Source organism: Cygnus atratus, chromosome 16, assembly GCF_013377495.2.
Source record: "Cygnus atratus isolate AKBS03 ecotype Queensland, Australia chromosome 16, CAtr_DNAZoo_HiC_assembly, whole genome shotgun sequence".
Lineage (NCBI taxonomy): Eukaryota > Metazoa > Chordata > Aves > Anseriformes > Anatidae > Cygnus > Cygnus atratus.
The window spans coordinates 15,244,276-15,262,676 of NC_066377.1; the positions used below are offsets into that span (position 1 = coordinate 15,244,276).

General features: G+C 45.8%; 1 protein-coding gene across 7 annotated transcripts in view; it reads left to right on the forward strand.

The window, feature by feature from the left end:
- The first annotated feature begins 2,409 nt into the window (after positions 1 to 2,409).
- RALGAPB (Ral GTPase activating protein non-catalytic subunit beta) overlaps positions 2,410 to 18,401 on the forward strand; it is a 69,632-nt gene continuing 53,640 nt past the window's right edge. For 3 of the 7 annotated variants that reach the window (XM_050714019.1, XM_050714017.1, XM_050714018.1), the window contains exons 1-5: positions 2,487 to 2,636; positions 8,829 to 9,041; positions 9,690 to 9,892; positions 15,027 to 15,190; positions 15,911 to 16,097. In XM_050714019.1, coding sequence (XP_050569976.1) covers positions 8,859 to 9,041; positions 9,690 to 9,892; positions 15,027 to 15,190; positions 15,911 to 16,097 — 737 coding nt within the window. In that variant the 5' untranslated portion in view covers positions 2,487 to 2,636; positions 8,829 to 8,858. Of the gene's footprint in view, positions 2,637 to 8,238; positions 8,258 to 8,828; positions 9,042 to 9,689; positions 9,893 to 15,026; positions 15,191 to 15,910; positions 16,098 to 18,401 lie in introns of those variants that run through there. The other 4 variants (XM_035548237.2, XM_050714020.1, XM_035548234.2 and 1 more) reach the window with 3 other exon arrangements.

Here is an 18,401-nt window from a genome sequence, read left to right on the forward strand (position 1 = left end):
AACTTGCTGTCAACCACAACCCCCAGATCCCTCTCTGCGGGGCTGCTCTCCAGCGTCTCGTTGCCCAGTCTGTACGTATAGCCAGGGTTGCCCCGTCCCAGGTGCAGGACCCGGCACTTGCTCTTGTTAAACTTCATGCGGTTGGTGATCGCCCAGCTCTCCAATCTGTCCAGATCTCTCTGCAAGGCCTTTCCACCCTCAGCAGCATCACATGGACCTCAAGACAGTACATGACAGGGTGCTCAGGTTCTGCCTGAGGAGAGGTTCACCAGCACTGTGGTCTTTAGGGTTGCTATGGGGTTTTCCCAGGAGAACACAGCTGCATCCATCATTCCTGCAACTGAGCTAAAGGATGTTTAGTGACAACATGCTGCTGCACTTCACAATAACAACAAGGACACACTGGTGGTGTCATCACTGGGTGCCCAGTGGGAGCTGCCTTCATGTGACCCTGGTGCAATTAGCTGGGAAGTTCATCCTACACCTGCACTGACCCTTTGATGACCGGTCATCCGGTCAGCATCACTACAGGCACCCAGGATGGAGATATTCCCAAGTGCTCCAACAACAGTCTCACTGTGCCTGCACTGTTTTTGGCTGCGATAGAGTTAATTTTCTTCACAGTAGCTCCTATGGTGCTGTGGTCTGGATTTGTGATGAAACCAGTGTTGATAATGCATAGATGTAGCTGTTGCTGAACAGTGCTTACACAGAGTCAAGGTCTTTGCTGTTTCTCATGCTGTCTTGCCAGAGAGCATGCTGGGGTTGCACAGCGTTCTTCTTGCTGGGAGGGGACACAGCCAAGACAGCTGGCTCCAGCCGACCCATATTCCAGATCATGCGATGCCGTGTTTGTGCAAGAAAACTGGTGGGGAAGTTTTGCAGGTGCCAGTGCTTGGAGACTGGCTGGGCATTGGCCAGTCAGTGGTGTGCAATTGCATTTTGCATCATGTATTTTTTCTTTCTTTTTGCTTGTTCTGCTTTGTTTTATTTCCTCTTTTTACTTATTGTACTGTCCATATCTCAACCCATGAGTTTTCTAGCTTTTGCCTTTCTAATTCTCTTCCCCCTTCCCATGGAGGGGGAAGCGAGTGAGTGCCTGTGTGGGACTCGCCTGCCCACCAGGGTTAACACACAGCAGGGTTAACTCATGCTTTTGCTTTGGAGAGTGAATCTGAATCCTGCATCTATGCAGATGGAGACTTGCTAGCAGGGAAAGAAAAGAAAGCAATGGTAACTTTTTTTGCACCCTAATATGGATAACGTGAAAACAGTAAAGTGCATGAATCCTGCAGTAACAGGCAGAAAATCCAAACATGGCAAACTGCACTGACCTGGAGAGCTAAAGCGGAGGCAGCAGCAACACAGCCCAAAGACATTATCAGTCCTTTGGAAAACATGCGTTGAGTGCAAGAGAAGAGAACAGAAAGGCACCTTGCCAGGGGCTGCTGTGGATAAATTCTGAGTTCTCCTTTCTCCACTGCTGTCAAGCTTAGTGCAGGGGAATGGCAGGAGCGTTTGCACATCTGGTGGAGCAGGCAGGGGGGGCAAGAGAAAGAAGGGCTCAGCAAGCAAAGTGTTTGTGACTGCCTTCTGGGATGGGGGCAGAGATCCACCAGCCAGGTCGGCATGCTTGGTTTGGTTGTGCAGTGTCCCTGCACGGGGCGTTTGGTTTTCTGCCCCGCTGCTGGTGCATCAGACCCAGCCTCCCCAGCCCCTGCTGTGTGCGTGTACTGGTGCAGCGGCTCTCCAGAGCACTGCTTTTTTGCACCAAATACCAGATTATCATGCTCCTGCGAAGGACTGCGCCCCTTGGGGGTGGAACAAATGGGTGACACGGAGGTTTACAGTGAAAGCACCGAACAGATCTTTGCTGCGAAGGCTCTCGCCGCTCGCTGTCAGGCAGCCACTCGCGCACGGCAGCACACGGGACAGAGCTCTTGCCGCAGGACGGCGGGCACACGTTGCACCGTGACAAATGCCGTTCCTTCAGCAGGAGGCGACAGAAGGGGTTAAAAAACCTGCCGGCAGGCTGCTGGGTGGTTTGGCCGGCATTTCCCCGCCGCACCGAGCGAGGAGCAGCGCGGGCAGATGGGTGCCACAGGAGGTGCCTGCAGGCAGCGGCTGCGGGGCGGGCCGCTGCGGGTTGCGTGCGGAGCAGGGCCGAGCTCCCAGCGCTGCCGCCCCGCGGGGCCCCGGGCTGCGGGGACGGGCACCGGGCCGAGCCCGCTGCCGCCGCCAGCCCGAGGCACGGCGCCCGGGGGACCTCTCCCGGCGGTCTCGGGGCGGGCGGCCGCCGGCGCTGCCCCTTTAAGAGGAAGAGGGCGGTGGAGGAGCCGCCGCGCCGGACTGCGCAGGCGCGCAGCGCTTCCCCCGCGACTTATTCGGCGCTGCCCGCGCGCTGGGGTGGGGCGCTGGCGGGCGGAGGGGCCGCGCGCGCGTGCGCGCGGCGGGGCCCGGCTGTTCGCCGTGCGCTTTGTGGCGCTGCCGGAAGCGGCCGCGGGGAGCGGAGCGCAGCGCGGCGGTGTCTGCCCTGGGTCGCCTCGGCCGCCGCGGGCACCATGGAGCCCGCGGCCTGAGGGCGCAGCGGCCGGCCCCGCGCAGGCCCGACATGCCCGCCGGGCCCCTCGGCGCAGGTGAGGCGGCCCCGGGCCCTCCCGCGGCGGCGCTGCTCGCGCCCGGCCGCTTCCCCTCCCTCCCTCCCCCCCCACCCCGCGCCGGGGCCTGTTGGCGGCGGCGGCGGCCTCGGAGGCGGCGCCGAGCTCCCGGTGGCCGCGGGGCTCCCGGCGGCTCCGCCACGGGCGCGGCGGGCGGGGGCGGGCGGCGGAGCCCCCGCGGCCCTGGCCATTGCCCCGGCGGCCGGCCGAGGGCGGCGTTCAGGCCCCGGGAAGGGCCGGGCGGGGGGGGGGGGAGCTGCGCTCCAGCGGACGGGAGCGCGGTCGCGGGGAGGGGAGAAGTTTTGTGTCCCGGGTTTTACCCAGGCCTCCCGCAGGTAATGCGGGGGGGGGGTTGGGGGTGGGGGCCCGGCGCGGTCCCCGCGAGCTTTGTGCTGGCTGTGTTTCCCCTCAGTTATCTCGCGTCTCCTCCGGTGCTCGGGGCCGGCGGGCAGGGGATCGGGTTGCTCTTTCGGAGGAGGTGAGCAGCCGCTAAAGCCCAGCAGCAGGCTCACAGCCCAGGCTAAGGGGAGCATCGGCTTTGGGAAGCCCCTTCCTCGCTGTGCCCTTGCGGTTGGTAGGGCTGCCCAAGGAACTGCACCGGGGAAGAAGCCCAAATGTGAAATAAAGCACTGAATGAAAACTGTTCTGGGGCTGGGTCAAGGAAATACACTTCTGCGGAAGATTTCCCTAAGCAGTTTGTGGCACCAGTGAGGGCTGCGAGAACTCCTTAAATTCTCAGATGGCCTACCTGAGAGACTGCTTTCTCACCCCAGCTCTTACGGATGGGGTGATAGCACGAAGCGAATCAGTAGCAATGTCTGAGTAATGAACCTTGACAGCAGATTAAAATACCCAAAAGTCACCAAACTGGCTGATGGTTTTGCTTTCTTACGGCTTCGTTAATCTGCAGATGTGACAGTACCCAGGTTTTAGGCAACCTTCTTCACGGCAGGTGCCTGGGCTTCCTGCTTTGGCAGGGCTGTGTCCAGGGGTGTTCCCAGGAACCACAGTGGTGAAGGGGGCTCAGACCCTAATGAGCAGGGAGTGCAGGGGGAGATGAGTCTCTAGCTCTGGGGTTTAAACAGTGCCTTATTCTGAAACCCTGTCTTTCTTGGCTTAGCTTCGTGTACTGACTTCTGCTGCAGCTAGGTGAGAAAGCTGGACAAATTCATCTTCCCTGGGCCAGGAGAGCATCACAGCTCCACTCTTCTGCTCAGCAGCACTGTGGCTGAATGGCTCACCTGGCCTGGGGGTGGAGGACACAAGCTCCTGTTCTTCCTCTGCTTGATCGCTTCATGCTTTGAGTGTAGATTTTTCATTTAACAGTAATCCTGACAGGTATCTCAGTTTATTCTTTAACAAAGTGCCAACTTCACACACACACAAAAAAAGGCTTTCAGCAGAGGAGGGCCTGTAGGATTTGGGTTTCTCAGGGGGGCCTTCTGTCAGTTTTGCCTGCTGGCCGCTCTGTGCGGTGTCTGTTAGTGCAGTGTGTGCTGGGCACGCAGCATACCTACTGGGTGGGCTCCAAAGGTGAGCTACCCGGAGGAGCATGCACTTCTGCAGTCCCGGGGGACTTGCTGCGAGAGTGGTGCTGAGTTTTCATCTTGCCAAGACCTGGACTGCTCTCTGTACCCTCCAGCAGAAACCTGGAGGGCAGAGGGGCAGCAGTGTCAAGGTGGGGCGAGGGGGGGGCCCTGTTTGCCATGAAATACTTGTGAAGTGTATTTAATATCCCAGAATTTTATGGTGTAGTCCCTTTGTATTGCTGTTTGTTTGTGTTAGGCTCTGCCCTCTTCAGTGAGGTCTTGCTTGGGTATCTCTGCTGATGGTCTTTGCTTCTACTCTATTAATAGTATTCCTCCCATTGAATTTTCAGCCCAGGCTCTGCCTTTTTGGTTCTGATGAAACCAGGAAGCTTCCATTTTGGGGGGATAGTTTGTCCTTATGCTCCAAGCCCTTTTGTGTTTGTTGTAGGCAAACATCTTGTAGATCTGAAGTTGCTGAGCGTGAAGGGCTAAATGCACCCTGCACCCCCTCTGAGGAGCTGCTTCCTACACAAATGTTGGTTCTTTACCCTCGCCCTGCACACACTCCGAAAATTCGACTGCTGCTCAGAGCTCTAGGATGTTTCTTCGAAGTAATTGCAGAATGGGGGTCTGTTATTTAGATGGGTAATTCTCACCAATGTTACTGATCCAGGAGTTTAAATATTTTGGCTGCAGCTATTCATCTGAAGGCTTTAGGGATTAGAAATAAAACTGATTTTTTTTTTTAATTTTTAGTTTTATGAGCTTGTTAGTAACTCATGTTTGCCAACTTCTAGAGTTTTTATGAGTTGAGGATCTTTGGTCTTAAATGCTGAAACATCCTTTTTTGGTGGTTTATATGATGATAGATATGAAAATTCCTAAGTTGAAATGGCTCTGGAGGTAATATATTCAAATTATTTACCATTCTAAGGAATATTGGAAGTATGTTCAGTTTCGTAGTAGATGGTACATATTTTAACTCTGTAGCTGTTCCACTACTGTTAATGCTAGAAATTTCTTTCCAAATCTGTCTCTCTGTAAAGATCTGAAGTTATTTTATTTATTGCAGCCTCCAGGAACATAAGTGAGTTCTGTTTCCAACCTTGTGTGTAAAGCTGCTTGGTGAATTTCATAGTTCTATTTATTTTTCTTCCTCTCCTTAATTAGGTAGTCTGTAACCCTGAAAGTCTTCAGTGATTTTGTACCTAGTCAGTATGGAATTCGAATATTCTCCTAGATTTCATGTGGCTGATGTTACATGAGCCACTCAGAGTACTATTTTTGAAACTGAAATGCAATACATTACAAAAACAGGAATTAAAATCAAGGCACTCTGGTTGTGTGGAGTGAAAATTGTGTTTTTTTTCAAAGTTGTCTAGATGTTTAAGTAATCTGTGATAAACACATCCTCTTTGGAGGGAGTGGTCCTCTTCCTGTGAAGCATTAGGTACCTTCTGTATGGAGCTTTTTCAGCAAGTCACAGGGCTGCCGGAGTGTTCTGTGTTCACAGGTTCAACATCAAAACAGATGTGATGGTGAAGAGACTTACCGGCATTTTTCAACTTAGGTCCAGTTTCAAGAAGCTGAACTGTAGATGGCTTTAGCGATACCACGGTCCTAACAGATGATGACAGTTTCCAATTCCAATGGCAGTTAGTGGGATCTAAAATGAAAAGCAACTTTTAGTCCTTGCAAATAAATGTAGGAGGCACGTCAATAGCATTAGGAAATCCTGCCTCAAAAGGATTTTACATCTGAGATAGTTCCTTGGTTCATTATTCCTTGTATATTGATAAGTATAGCAGAAAATTATTTTATGGCAAGACCAAAGGAAGCCTTGAATATTGATAGAATTCATTCTGGAGCATTACATTTGTGTTGGCAGTCAGGCAGGAGGCTGGGTGTACATGGCACCAGAGGTTTTGGTTACCCCCGTGCTGCTGCCAAACATCATACACGTGAGGTGGCATATCCCAAATCTGCTACAGACGCTCCATCTCTCAGAATTTGGGAAGGTTAGCCACAGGAGCTGTGCATCTTTTGCTTTGGCATGGCTGGGAGCTGCATGTGAAGGGATGTGGTCGCATTACCTCGTGTCACTACAATGAGGATTACTCAAAATGCTTCAGAATTTGTGACTCCCTGTCCTATGATTTACTTTCATCTTCTGTAAAGGGGCTGCCTACAATTTCCTTGTGCTGTGCAACACTTCCATGCTTTTGGGAACCCTGTGCTAGTTTAAGGGCAGGCAGGGCAGGCGTGCTGGCACTTACCGGCAGGCTGATAAGTTCCTGCCAGGCGGGAGCTGCTAGCTCCTTCAGCTGACGCATGCTGGTGGAAACCGTGTGCTGCTAGCAGCTGAAATCAGTTTATTTAAATCAACACTCTGGCTCTCAAATGGTGTTACCTGCTTCTATAATGGACTCCTGTTTCAAATGGGGAGTGCATTTGCACTTGCCTTTGGAGCAGCAAAGCTGGGGGAAGGGAGGCCCACGGCGCTGGTAGAGGCCCACTGCAGGCTGGGGGGGAAGGCAAGAGCGTGTGGGGTGGGTGCAGTTCCACTTCTACCCCTCGTTCTTCCCCTCCCAGCACAAACTGGAGACTAAGGCGGTGTTCAGGTAGGACTGGAGGGAGGATGAAGAGGAAGCCCATTGGGTATAGGATCTGAAGAAAGGGAAAAGATAGCAGCAGGGAAACCTACTTAAAGAAGCTAACCAGTGAGTGAAGCCACTACTAAGGATGATGGTTGTAACTGGGATTGTGGATCCTCTTCCCTCTTTGGTGGTTTTGTTGTTGTTGTGACTTCTCAGTGTCCCAAGAGCTAGTGTCTTGGAAGTGTTTTCATCTAAGCCGAAGCATCGTGACAGTGGTGGGACAGGCATTCCCCTGCCATTGCTCACAGAGGAGGAAAATGCCCAAAGGATGCTGAGGATATATGCTTCCTGCAGGCTGCACCTGCTCTGAGTAAACTGCTGTCAGATGAGCATGTGTGATTGCTGCCTCAAACCAGGAAGGACACAGTTTGGAAAACCAAGCCCTTGCTGCCTTGCCTTGCCTCTTCCCCAGAAGGGAGTTAGCAGGCTTTTTGCTCAGGTTTTTAGGTGTAAGTCAGGATTCGGGGAGTGAGTTAAGTTGGCAGACCTGTTTAAATGGTGGCTTGTTTCTATGAAGGTGCATTTCCAGGCCTGTCTTCTTGTTTGGTTTTGGGCCAAGAAATGTGTAATGGAGGCATTCAAAACATTCCCTGTGTAACTAACTAGTTGCCAAAGTGCGCCAGCTAAGTATAGCTGGCAAGCAGTCCTCAGAGCGCTGCTCATCACAGCTTGAGCTGATCTGAGCTGTGGCAGGCTTCTGCCTTTCCTCCCATGCCAGCCCTGCTTTCCTTGTTTTCTGTTGTTCAGGTGGTCAGCTCGCTCAAGTAACTGATGCCAGAGCTGGTGTGCAAGGTGGGAAGAGGGAGATAGTGCTGTCCCAGTTCTGGTGGCTTAGGCGGCTGTGGTACCACCTGCTGAAACAGCAACTCTAAGTTACTCGGAGTAGGTACGAAAACCTGCTCTTGCCACCTCTCCTGGATGTGTGTTCTCCTGGCTCCTCTGTGTGGTACAGATCTTTGTCTAACCGGAGTGAGATCAGATCTTGATCTGGCTTAAAAACTGTCCCAGCAGACAGGAAACTTGTGCTGGCTTAGCTTTCCTACAGCGCTGATGAGCCGATCTCTTAGAGCTGCCTGCTGAGGCTGGACCGCAGCCTGTGGCTAGCTGCTGGGCTCGTCACACGCTGTGCTGCCCGGAGCTGCTTTCTGAAAAACAAGTCGGTGGGGTGTGTGTGCTGGTGCTGCAGCATGGCCTGCTGCTCTCAAGGCAGAAAGGCTTTTTTTTTTTTTTTTTACGCTGAACGACTTGAAGTCAAGTGCATTGACTTTACAGGGGTTAGAAATGCAATAGTAGTCTATATTACAAGTATGACAGATTTGGTAGCAATGTGTGAAGTTAAAGTGAAACTATGAAGTGAGACTGGATTTGAAGTAGTGATCCACGAAGGCTCAGTCAGGCCTTACATCGCTTCAGGGTAAATGCACTTTTCATTATCAGTTACTCAAAACTGACGGCTGAAAATTTTGATTATTGCATGCTCTAGGATTGAATGTTTAAAAAAAAAAAAGGCTGAATTTTGTCTTCCAAGATGAGTAAGACTTTCTTGTCAGTTTCCTGGTATGTATTTCTAACTGCTGTTCAACTGAAGAAGGGCATAAGGTATGAATGGGAACCATTGCTTATATGAATTAAATACATACATACAGAACGATTCTCTGTTTAGCCAAGGAAGTCCTGTAAGCAAGAATACCTTTTCTGCAGGGTTGCCACTAGCTGAAGATGTAAGGTGAAGCTGCTGCTTCTTAAGATTTTAGTGTCTTGAATGGGCAACTAGTTCCTAACTGAAACTTTAGGGGGGGAAAAATGGTTTAAAAAAATAAAATCTCAGCTACCTTAAAAACATTAAGGTTATATAACAGCTGTTAGAATCTCTTATGGGTCTTCAAATTCATTAACCTTGAATTTACAGTAGCAAACAACTTCAGTGTTGGTAACTGTTTTCATAGGTATTTCTACTGATTGTCTTTCTTGTCTCCTCCCCACAGGTATTATTTGGTTTGTAGCATAGAGGCACTATGTACTCGGAGTGGAGATCTTTGCATCTTGTCATTCAAAATGATCAGGGTAATACCAGTGTACTTCACAGCTATCCTGAAAATGTGGGGAGAGAAGTGGCAAATGCAGTGGTGCGTCCTCTTGGGCAAGCTTTAATTACATCATCAGTTGGAAGTGAAAGTTTACTAAAAACAGACAAAGAAGTAAGTGCGTTTCCTTGGATATCGTAATTTTTCTCATGCTAGAGTGGTCATTTAAATGAATTATTTTCTATGGCCTCTTTTTCTTTAGTAGTCCAAGTTTTTTGAAATGTACTGTATTTTAGGTTAGTAATCTACATAATGTTTGTGTTAGCAGCCAGTTCATAGCAACAGTGCACTTCGTGACCTAGTAGTGAGCGATGTGTGGTGTTGGTGTTTATCTGAGCTGCTATACCAGGAAGTTCAGGCTAAAGAAGCAGGGTGTGGAATTTGAATTTAGTGCTTAACACATTAAAGCCTTTGTGGAGTTACCTTTGTCATTGTTGAAGCAACTGTGTGACTTTTTTTTTTGACGTCTTGGTATAGCATATGTATTTATGTACTAGAATTTGAAAGTCTTCTGTTACATCACCTTGTAGTTGTCCAGCTTGTTGTATGTTCTGAAGAGTTCTCTATACTGTTTAGACTAAAGGCTTTCTGTGTAAAGTCATGATACCATATGAAAATGCTGTTGTTAATTCATGTCTACATCAGATAGAAATGCCTGTACTGCATAACTCCAGTTACATTGCTGCGTTAGAACCAATGTGCACTGATCGTTGTTTACTTGCCCAAACTTACTTTTAACAACTTTGTTTTGTGTTTGCATAGGTAAAATGGACTATGGAGGTAGTTTGTTATGGACTGACCCTCCCCCTGGATGGCGATACTGTGAAATACTGTGTCGACGTATATACAGATTGGATCATGGCTCTTGTATTACCTAAGGACTCCATTCCTTTACCAGTTATTAAGGAACCAAACCTTTATGTTCAAAGCATTCTCAAACATCTCCAAAATCTCTTTGTACCGAGGTGAGTGTCAGGCTGGTAGTGTTTGGGGTGGGAGAGAGGCACAGGAATTTGGACCCATAGTAAGCAGGTAACCGCTGTCAGAAAAGCCTGATGAGCCATGTGGGCTCCTGATTAATGTAAGATTGCTAATGTCGCAAAGTTACAAGGAAGATGTCACTCCATACATGTCTTACAGTTGCTGCTGTGTTTAGGTAGTTATGGATTGTTCATAGACTCAAATGTTTGCTGTTCTAAGGACTTCATGAACAATCTCTATTATGTGAATGAAGGGGGAAAAAGATTAAATAGCATCACTGTGTGACCATGTGTAAGTATCGTGTAAAGCTGAGATAATGAAGAGCACATCATGGTAATCCCATGCCATCAGAAGTGTGGTCACCTTGTAGTTAGTAACTTCTCAATGCCTACAACTTGCTGCCTGTTGAATGAGCAAAACTATGTTGACCATCTTTCACTGGTATTTTTCAAAGAACCCGGCAGAAGAGTGCTTGCTACCTGACAACCTGATGTTACACTAAACATGCTTAGATGATAATGTTGATACACTTGCTTCTAGCTCTTAGACAAAAAGTTATGCTGCCTTGGGTGTCCTCAACATCATATTTGGTGTATAGTTTTATTTCAAATGTACCTGGTGATGTTGAACGTGTTGGATAAAGAAGGAGATGTTATAACAGTGCCCTGTGAAACAGTACTTAAATGCTTGTTGTCTGAAATTACTTCACGTTTAGTACTGGTTTGTAAGTACCAGAGCATCTACTTTACAGAAGTATTGATGCTATATCACTACAAGTGGCCTTCAAAATGTTCCTCTGTGCTTGGATTACTTTATCTGAAGGTTGTGTTAATAAAGGGCTTTGAATAGGGTTTTCATGCAACTTGAGATGAGAAGGTCACTGCTATTTGTTGGTTGTTTCAAATTCTACAACCTAACTGAAGTTTTCATTGCTCTTAACTTGCAGTGGAAAATGACATTTTAATTCCCGTTAACGGATGATCAGGGAACAAATTTGAGGAAACAAGGCTTCAGATTAGACTTCAGCAGAAAGCTGTCTCTAGCTATTGACAGTTTCTTGGTCATTGTGTTGGAGATGCCAAGGAAAGGCAGATGAACCCAGTCACTCCCTTCCTAGTCTGTTGTCCATTAGTCTAGGCCTGGCTGATGCCTTGACTAGGCTTAGCTGGTTTTTTTCATGGGACTTGGATCGTGAGAATGAAGTCAGAATTCAGTATACAGTAGCCTGCCCTGAGAAGAAAACCAGAACGTGTGGCCAAGAAGAACAGAAATAGCGATACCTCCTCGCTGCTGTCTTTCCACCTTCAGTTTCAAGCCTCAGCACCGAATGCATTTCTGCCTGAGTCTCAAATATTTTACAGCTAATATGATTATTTTCAGATGACTAAGTATCTTTATGGACCTAAACTATTGAAGACAATCCCATCTTTCTGGCTTTTTGTTACACTGCTGATTCCTTTATCCGAGGTCTTAAATTTTCTGTATGGTACGAGTCTCAAGTCATTGTTTTTCAATAAATGAGTGTGAAGGCCCAGAAAAGTGGTATACAGATTAAATTTACTTTCCTTTAAATTTTTTTTAGCTGCAAGGAAAATGGAAAGAACTCTTAAAAATCTCCGCTGGATATGAATAATCTTAAAAGCCCGTTTATGGTGTGTGTCAGTTCTTTGGCTCAGTCTCATGAAACTCCTTACATGCCTGATAACGTACCAATGAGGTACTGATGCATGATGAGGCTGAAAATTTTTGTTTCTTAAGAAGTCATTTGATGCAGGCACGAGGTATGCTTTCATTTTAAGCACTAGGTCATCAAAACTAAAAATAACGAATATTTTACAATACAGTAATGGTATCAAGAGGTCACTTGGCTACTTACCAGTATAAAGCTGCAGTACAATGAAGTCTAAACATGGAGGTAGAAGTTCCAGATAGTCTCCAGTAAAAGCAGAGCTCTTTCAAAAGTTACATGTCTAGAATGTCAAAAACACTGGCCACTGATAAATGTGAAAATTGTTAAAGAAGGTCTGTCCTGCTAGATCTAATACAGCTCTCTAACAGATACAGAATGAAGTATGCTCTCTGGGAATCCTTATTCCCTCAGCACAGTGGAGAATGCACTCTTCCTGTGTCCATTAAGTAGTTCTTACTGTGATCCCTTGCCTTGCTTTGCACCAGAGGCCTTGTTACCACGCAGTTTTATCTCCTGTGTGCTGTTGGCACTACTGCCATTCTACCCTTCTGCTCCAACCTCATTGATGGAGGCTGAGGCAGGATGCACATGCTGGCTGTTGAATGGAAGAGTTACCCTACAGATGCGGGGTGACTGTAAACCTGTGTGCCTGCATACACACCATGAAGTGTAACAGCTCTCCTCTTCTTCTAAGAGCCCCAATGTGTAACTGAAACACTTTTTTTTTTTTTTGTGGCTGATGTTGGCAACACTTCATGTTCAACTTCATATTCAAGTTCCTACTCCATTTTAAGAAAAAATTCTTCAGGTTTCTCTTCCGAGGAGCTATGTTCAGAATTCATTCCAGCAACAGGCAAGCATGTTATAAAGAAGATTAAATACAGCATTGAGTTGTGTGCACCTTGCTTGAGAGAAAGGATAAGCTCGCTGTCCTTTGTCAGTACAGGGGAAAAGGAGAATACTTCCTGGATTTACCTAATTAATGCAGGTGGCTGGTACTGATGGGTGCCTGTAGAATGCTTACTCAGGAGCTCTTGTAGCAACCTGCATTGAACTATCTCCTGGAAGTAGCCTGATCTTGTGGGGAGATACCAAGCCTTAATTAAAAGCCTATTTCCTATAGAGGTTTGTGATTAAAGTAGCTTTCTTCTTTAACCTGGTATCCTGGAACCGATGAAGATGCTTGGCTGCCTTCAAAGTGGTGCAAGTAGAGTTGTGGTGGGGGTTTGAGACTCTGCAGAAGCACAGTTCAGGTGTAGTAAGTGAACCTTAAGTTGGTGGTTCAACTTAAATACCATTTCAGGAATATATATCCAGCAAATACAAAACAGATGTGTAAGCAATTCTAGTTTGAAAGCTCAAGTAAATCAACTGTTCATATGCACAGTCCTTGAAATAGCATGATGCTAAAAAATTAAGAATGATGAAAGGTGAGCAAGTTGTTTCCTTTTCTTCTATCTGCCAGACTGAGTAGAGAAAGGGTGGTTGCATCCTTCCCTCCAGCACTGATCTTCTGTCCACGCCTGCAGAAATGAGGGCTTCTTTTCATGATGTAGTTGAGTATTCACCAAGCAACCCTAAGGCTGCCTATGTCTAACAAACATTATGATCTTCAGGAAGCCTTGCAGATGACTTAAGCAGCAGTGGTAGTTATTACTGTCAGATAAAATTCTGATACTGCCAACTTTTGTTTGAAGCATGGGAAGAAAATATGAAAACTTTTCCCTCACCATGGAGCATAGACTGGTGTTTTCTGTCCAACTAAGATGTCTGGAAACTCTTGAGAGACCATGGGGCATGTGACTTTTTGGTAACTTCTAACTTACATATGAAATCATGGGAGCGATTCTTGTTGGGTATGGGTGTGGGAACCGAAAGGACAGGTCCTGTGGAAATCTTCAGATGTGAGCCTGCAAAATGCTGCCAACAAAGCTTGCCATTCAATTGATTTTGTGGAAAAGAGGAACTGGTAGATGGATGGGGACTTCAGAGTTGCCTCAGATTAGCTCAGAAGTATCCCATTAGTCACATGGAGTTCCTATATGTCAGTCCCTTTACATAAGCTTGCTTGATTCTTAGGGAATCAAGTCTTGAGACAGACTTTGAAACTTCAAGAACAGCAAAATAAGGATATTCTTTGAGCTCTGTTGTTGCTTGGGAGAAAAGTAGTGCTATAACCAAGGCAGGACTTGCTTGTCTCAAGCTTTGTGAAATGATCTAGTAGGATAAGCACTGCACTAGAACAACCCACTGAAGTCCTGAACTGCAACTAGTAGTCTGAAATTTTGCTTTAGATATTATCTTGTCTCTTTGTAATCTTGTTTCCAGTACTGTAATACAACATTATTCTATAAAGATAAAAGTTGATTGTATTTTTAAAAAGCATCTGTCTATGAATGATCTCAATGTGAGCTACTAATCTCTAAGAAAATCAGATTTTTATCTAGTGGATCAGCATGTTCATGAAACGCTTACTGTGCAATGTGACTTGTGGCTTATACCACATTGAAAGTGTTTGGCTGGACTCTAGTAATGCTACTTAGTAGTCTGAATGGTAATATCTTTATGATTTTTTTTTTCAGCAAGTGGTAGGAGGGCTTAAGCTTACAGCTTGAAGTTTCAAGTATACAACTTGAAAAATGGCTTGCATATATTGCACACTTTAATCTGTAATCTCTTTCACTCCTTAAACATTTAGGCTTGCTCCGCTTTGTTTACTGGTGTCCTCAGACATTTTCAGGAGCACTTCATATTACTATTCTTTACCCATTTTGCGTTGTATAAACTAACAGGTTGGAAGAGAGTGTGCTACTTGTGCAACGCTTCACGTCACTGAGCAGTGACAATGTGTAACTGGTTGTTACAGTAAGGAAAAATGACGCTGACAACTTCTGTTCTCTCCTTATCCCTTCTTCCTTTGGTGTATTTTGCCTATTTAATAACCCTCTTTAGCATTTTTTCTTAAATATAAGGAATTGGAGGCAACAGTTGGTTCTAAGTTTGCAAGCAAGAGGTATACTAGGAAGAAGTTAAATCAGTTTGCTAATGTTTTCTTCTAATTCCAACACACTCGCCTGACTTGCATATGGAACAATTAGTGATGTCCCAACAATATTGATGTTGTTTGTTCTAAGATAGATTCAATTGGTATAATGGATTATACTTTGTCCAGTTAAAATGTTCGCTTTGTGTTGGTGAATTCCATGCCACGTAGAGGAAAGTGTTATGGTACATCTTGTTCTCATTAAGGCAGCGTTAGGACACTCAGAGACACAGTTGCGATGCAGAGTTGTAAGTTCTTGGCTCGAGTTCAATAATGTTGATGTTTCTGCTTGTAATTCCTCAAAGTTCAGGTTATTGTACGCATTGCTGTGCAGAGCCCTTCACTTCCTGCTTAGGGACTCAAGTAGCGCTTTCTTCTTTTGCAGGCCAGACCCAGGATCTAGTCAGATTAGATTGTGCTTGCAGGTTTTGAAAGCTGTCCAGAAACTGGCTCGTGAATCAACAATTATGGCAAGAGAAACCTGGGAGGTTTTGTTGTTATTTCTTCTTCAGATTAATGACACTCTTCTAGCAGCTCCAACTGTGCAAGGTTTGTATTAAACTTTCATTTGGTTCAATTACTGAACAAAGCTTTGGCTCTGCTGGATGCTGACCTGCCAGGGGAATGGGGGGAAACCTGTTAAAAGCTCTTAGAGTGCAATAGCTCTCGTAATTCTGCTACACTACCCTGAAATAAAGCGTTGTCAGAAAAGATTGAATGCTTTCGCAGTCCTCTGAAATGTATTGTTGCAGAACAGCAGACTCTGTACACACACACACACAGTGAAGAGTTTCAGATAGCATCGTTCCCTATTTGTGTCACTGAAACCCATATGTGCCTTCCAGTTTGGCTTGCCTACTAGAAAAATCATTATCAGTTTATACCCATTTTAAAATAAATAAATGATATCAAATATTCTTTGTGATGGAAGACAGCCTAAGATCGGTAGCTGAATTCCCAGTATATCTTAGTGACGCATACGTATGGCTGGGTTCTGTGCGTTATTTTTGGTCTTTAAAAAAAGAAAAAAAAAAAGAAAGTTAATTGACTGCAGGAAGTCGTCAGAAATCACTCTTAAATGAAAAATGTTGAAAAATATGATACAAAACTTAATCTTTATGCAGTTATTGCTTAAACTGAAATCTAAATGTGTGAAATGTAATCATGACATTTGTGAGAGTCCTTTAAGATTGAAATATTCTTTGGAGAGATGTCTGAAGTTGTTTAGATTGAGTACTCACTAAAGGTATGCTTTGTTTCTGCTATAAGGTGGCATTGCTGAAAGTCTGGCTGAAAAATTAATTGGCGTGCTGTTCGAGGTGTGGTTACTGGCTTGTACACGATGCTTCCCAACACCACCGTACTGGAAAACTGCCAAAGAGATGGTGGCCAACTGGCGACATCACCCTGCAGTAGTTGAGCAGTGGAGCAAGGTCATCTGTGCCCTTACTTCCAGGTATGAGAAATCCCACAGAAATAAATAAATATACAGATTTTATATACATGTATATAGTATGTTTTCCCATTTCAATTTCCATCAGTAAACAGCTGGTGTCATAGATGATCTATGATGTATTCTTGACACAGTAGACTAAGACTTGTAAAGCAGGATAAGATCCTAAGTTTGAAAGCCCCCTGTTGTAAATATATATGTGTATACACACAACTGTACACACGTGTTCAGGCACGTATGTCTTCATTCTGCAAGGGAAGATCTAAATTGGTTCTTGTTACTATATGATCTGAGCATCTCTGATAATCAGCACTTTTTTTTGTGTATGTATATCAGTCTTCATCACTGACTTCTTCATCATGTCTTGTGAGGAATGAATCATTAATATTACAATTGTGTAGTATTATAATCTGTATGTGTAGTGACAGTCATCACCAAGCTTACTAGGTGCTTGTTACTGCTGAGCAGTGTCTGCGTGTTGCTGTGTTTGAGGTGGCTCCTTGAGTTCTGCATCTCCTGCTCTCCAGAGCTGAGGTGATGCTCCCCTGGCCATGGTGATGTGATGAGTCAGGGGCAGGCTGCAGTCTCCTTCCCCCATAGTGGGTCTCAAGGAGAGCAGTACCAAGCCACACTGGGTGTTGGAACGGGAGGATTGGAGGGGCTGTAGGAGAGGATAGGCTGTGGTATGAGGCCTTAAATAGTGAGGAGAGCCTCAGAACCCTTAATGATGGGGTCTTTGTGGTGTGAAGTCTTGGTGGGACAAATCTCATCCTCTTGGAGGAGAAAATTTGATTGATTGATTGAGGAGCAGGGGAATTGGTCACCTTTTCTCAGCTCTCCTTAGACTTCAGTAATCATTTGTATGAAAGTTTGAAAATGTATTAAAACTGCTGCATTGTGAAACATTCGGTGGTATGCCTTTCTGCAAGGGTTTATTTAACTTGGTGAAAACTTGCTTTTTAATTACTTGTTTAAAAAAAGCAAGTGCAGATGGATTTTTCCAGGTTATGCAGCTACTTGTTAAACCTGTGGGAAATAAAGCTGCAATACAAGTTCTGTGTATTTCCCACGATTTCTCTTCAGCTATTTTTAGTTCATTAGATGTAGCATTGCATAACAGAAAATATTTTATGATTCACTGATCTCAAAAGCACAGCTCTGTCTCCAAACATGCGTTGGTGTTCTGTTCCATGTACTTCATGCCCACATTTTATCTTCCACTGTTGACTAACAGTCTTAGTTCTGTTGATGCATAATCTGCAGGGATTCTGTAATGTTGTAGTCTGCTGTTCTGCTGCATAGTAATGTTGGTTTACATCTAATTCATAGAAAACTGAACTCTGATGCTAACTTTACATTTAGTTGTATTTTAAGCTGTGCTTTTAATACTTTAGTGAAGCTCCAGCTCCAACCAGTTAAAGTGCTGTTTTAGTAAACAGTTGTCTGAATTGGGCTTTCGGCAATAAACTTGTGAGTAAGAGTCTCAACTTAAAACTGCATGGAAAGCTATATTTGGAATTCTGTACACACATGCAGTGTTAGTCTGTATCCATGGATATGACTTCATAGCAGAAAATAAAACCAGGGTCTTGGTTGTTGTCACACCAATAGATACTACTTTTACCCCCGTATGGTGTTCTAAGTCAATTTTAACTGATTGTGCAGGCTCTGTGGATTATAATTTATTTCTGTTTCTAGACGTTCTTGAAAACGTCCCAAATTTCAGTTAAGATTTGATCACGTTCCTCAAAGAGCTGACTTCTTGCAGTTCATAAGGGGAGAGCTGTAAGTGTAGAGTCCTGCACCTGGGAAGGAACAAGCGCATGTATCAGTACAGGCTGGGAGATGACCTGCTGGAGAGGAGCTCTGCGGAGAAGGACCTGGGGGTCCTGGTGGACGACAGGTTGGCCGTGAGCCAGCAGTGTGCCCTGGTGGTCAAGAAGGCCACTGTGATCCTGGCGTGCATTAAAAGGAGCGTGGCCAGCAGGTCAAGGCAGGTGATCCTCCCCCTCTACTCTGCCCTGCTCAGGCATCACCTGGAGTACTGTGTCCAGTTCTGGGCTCCCCGATACAAAGAAGACAGGGATCTCCTGGAAAGAGTCCAGCGGAGGGCCACAAAGGTGATACGGGGCCTGGAGCACCTCCCCTGTGAGGAAAGGCTGAGAGACCTGGGTCTATTCAGCCTTGAGAAGAGAAGACTGAGGGGGGATCTTATCGATGTTTATAAATACCTGAAGTGTGGGAGACAGAGGGATATGGCCAACCTCTTTTTAGTGGTCTGTGAGGACAGGACAAGGAGTAATGGCC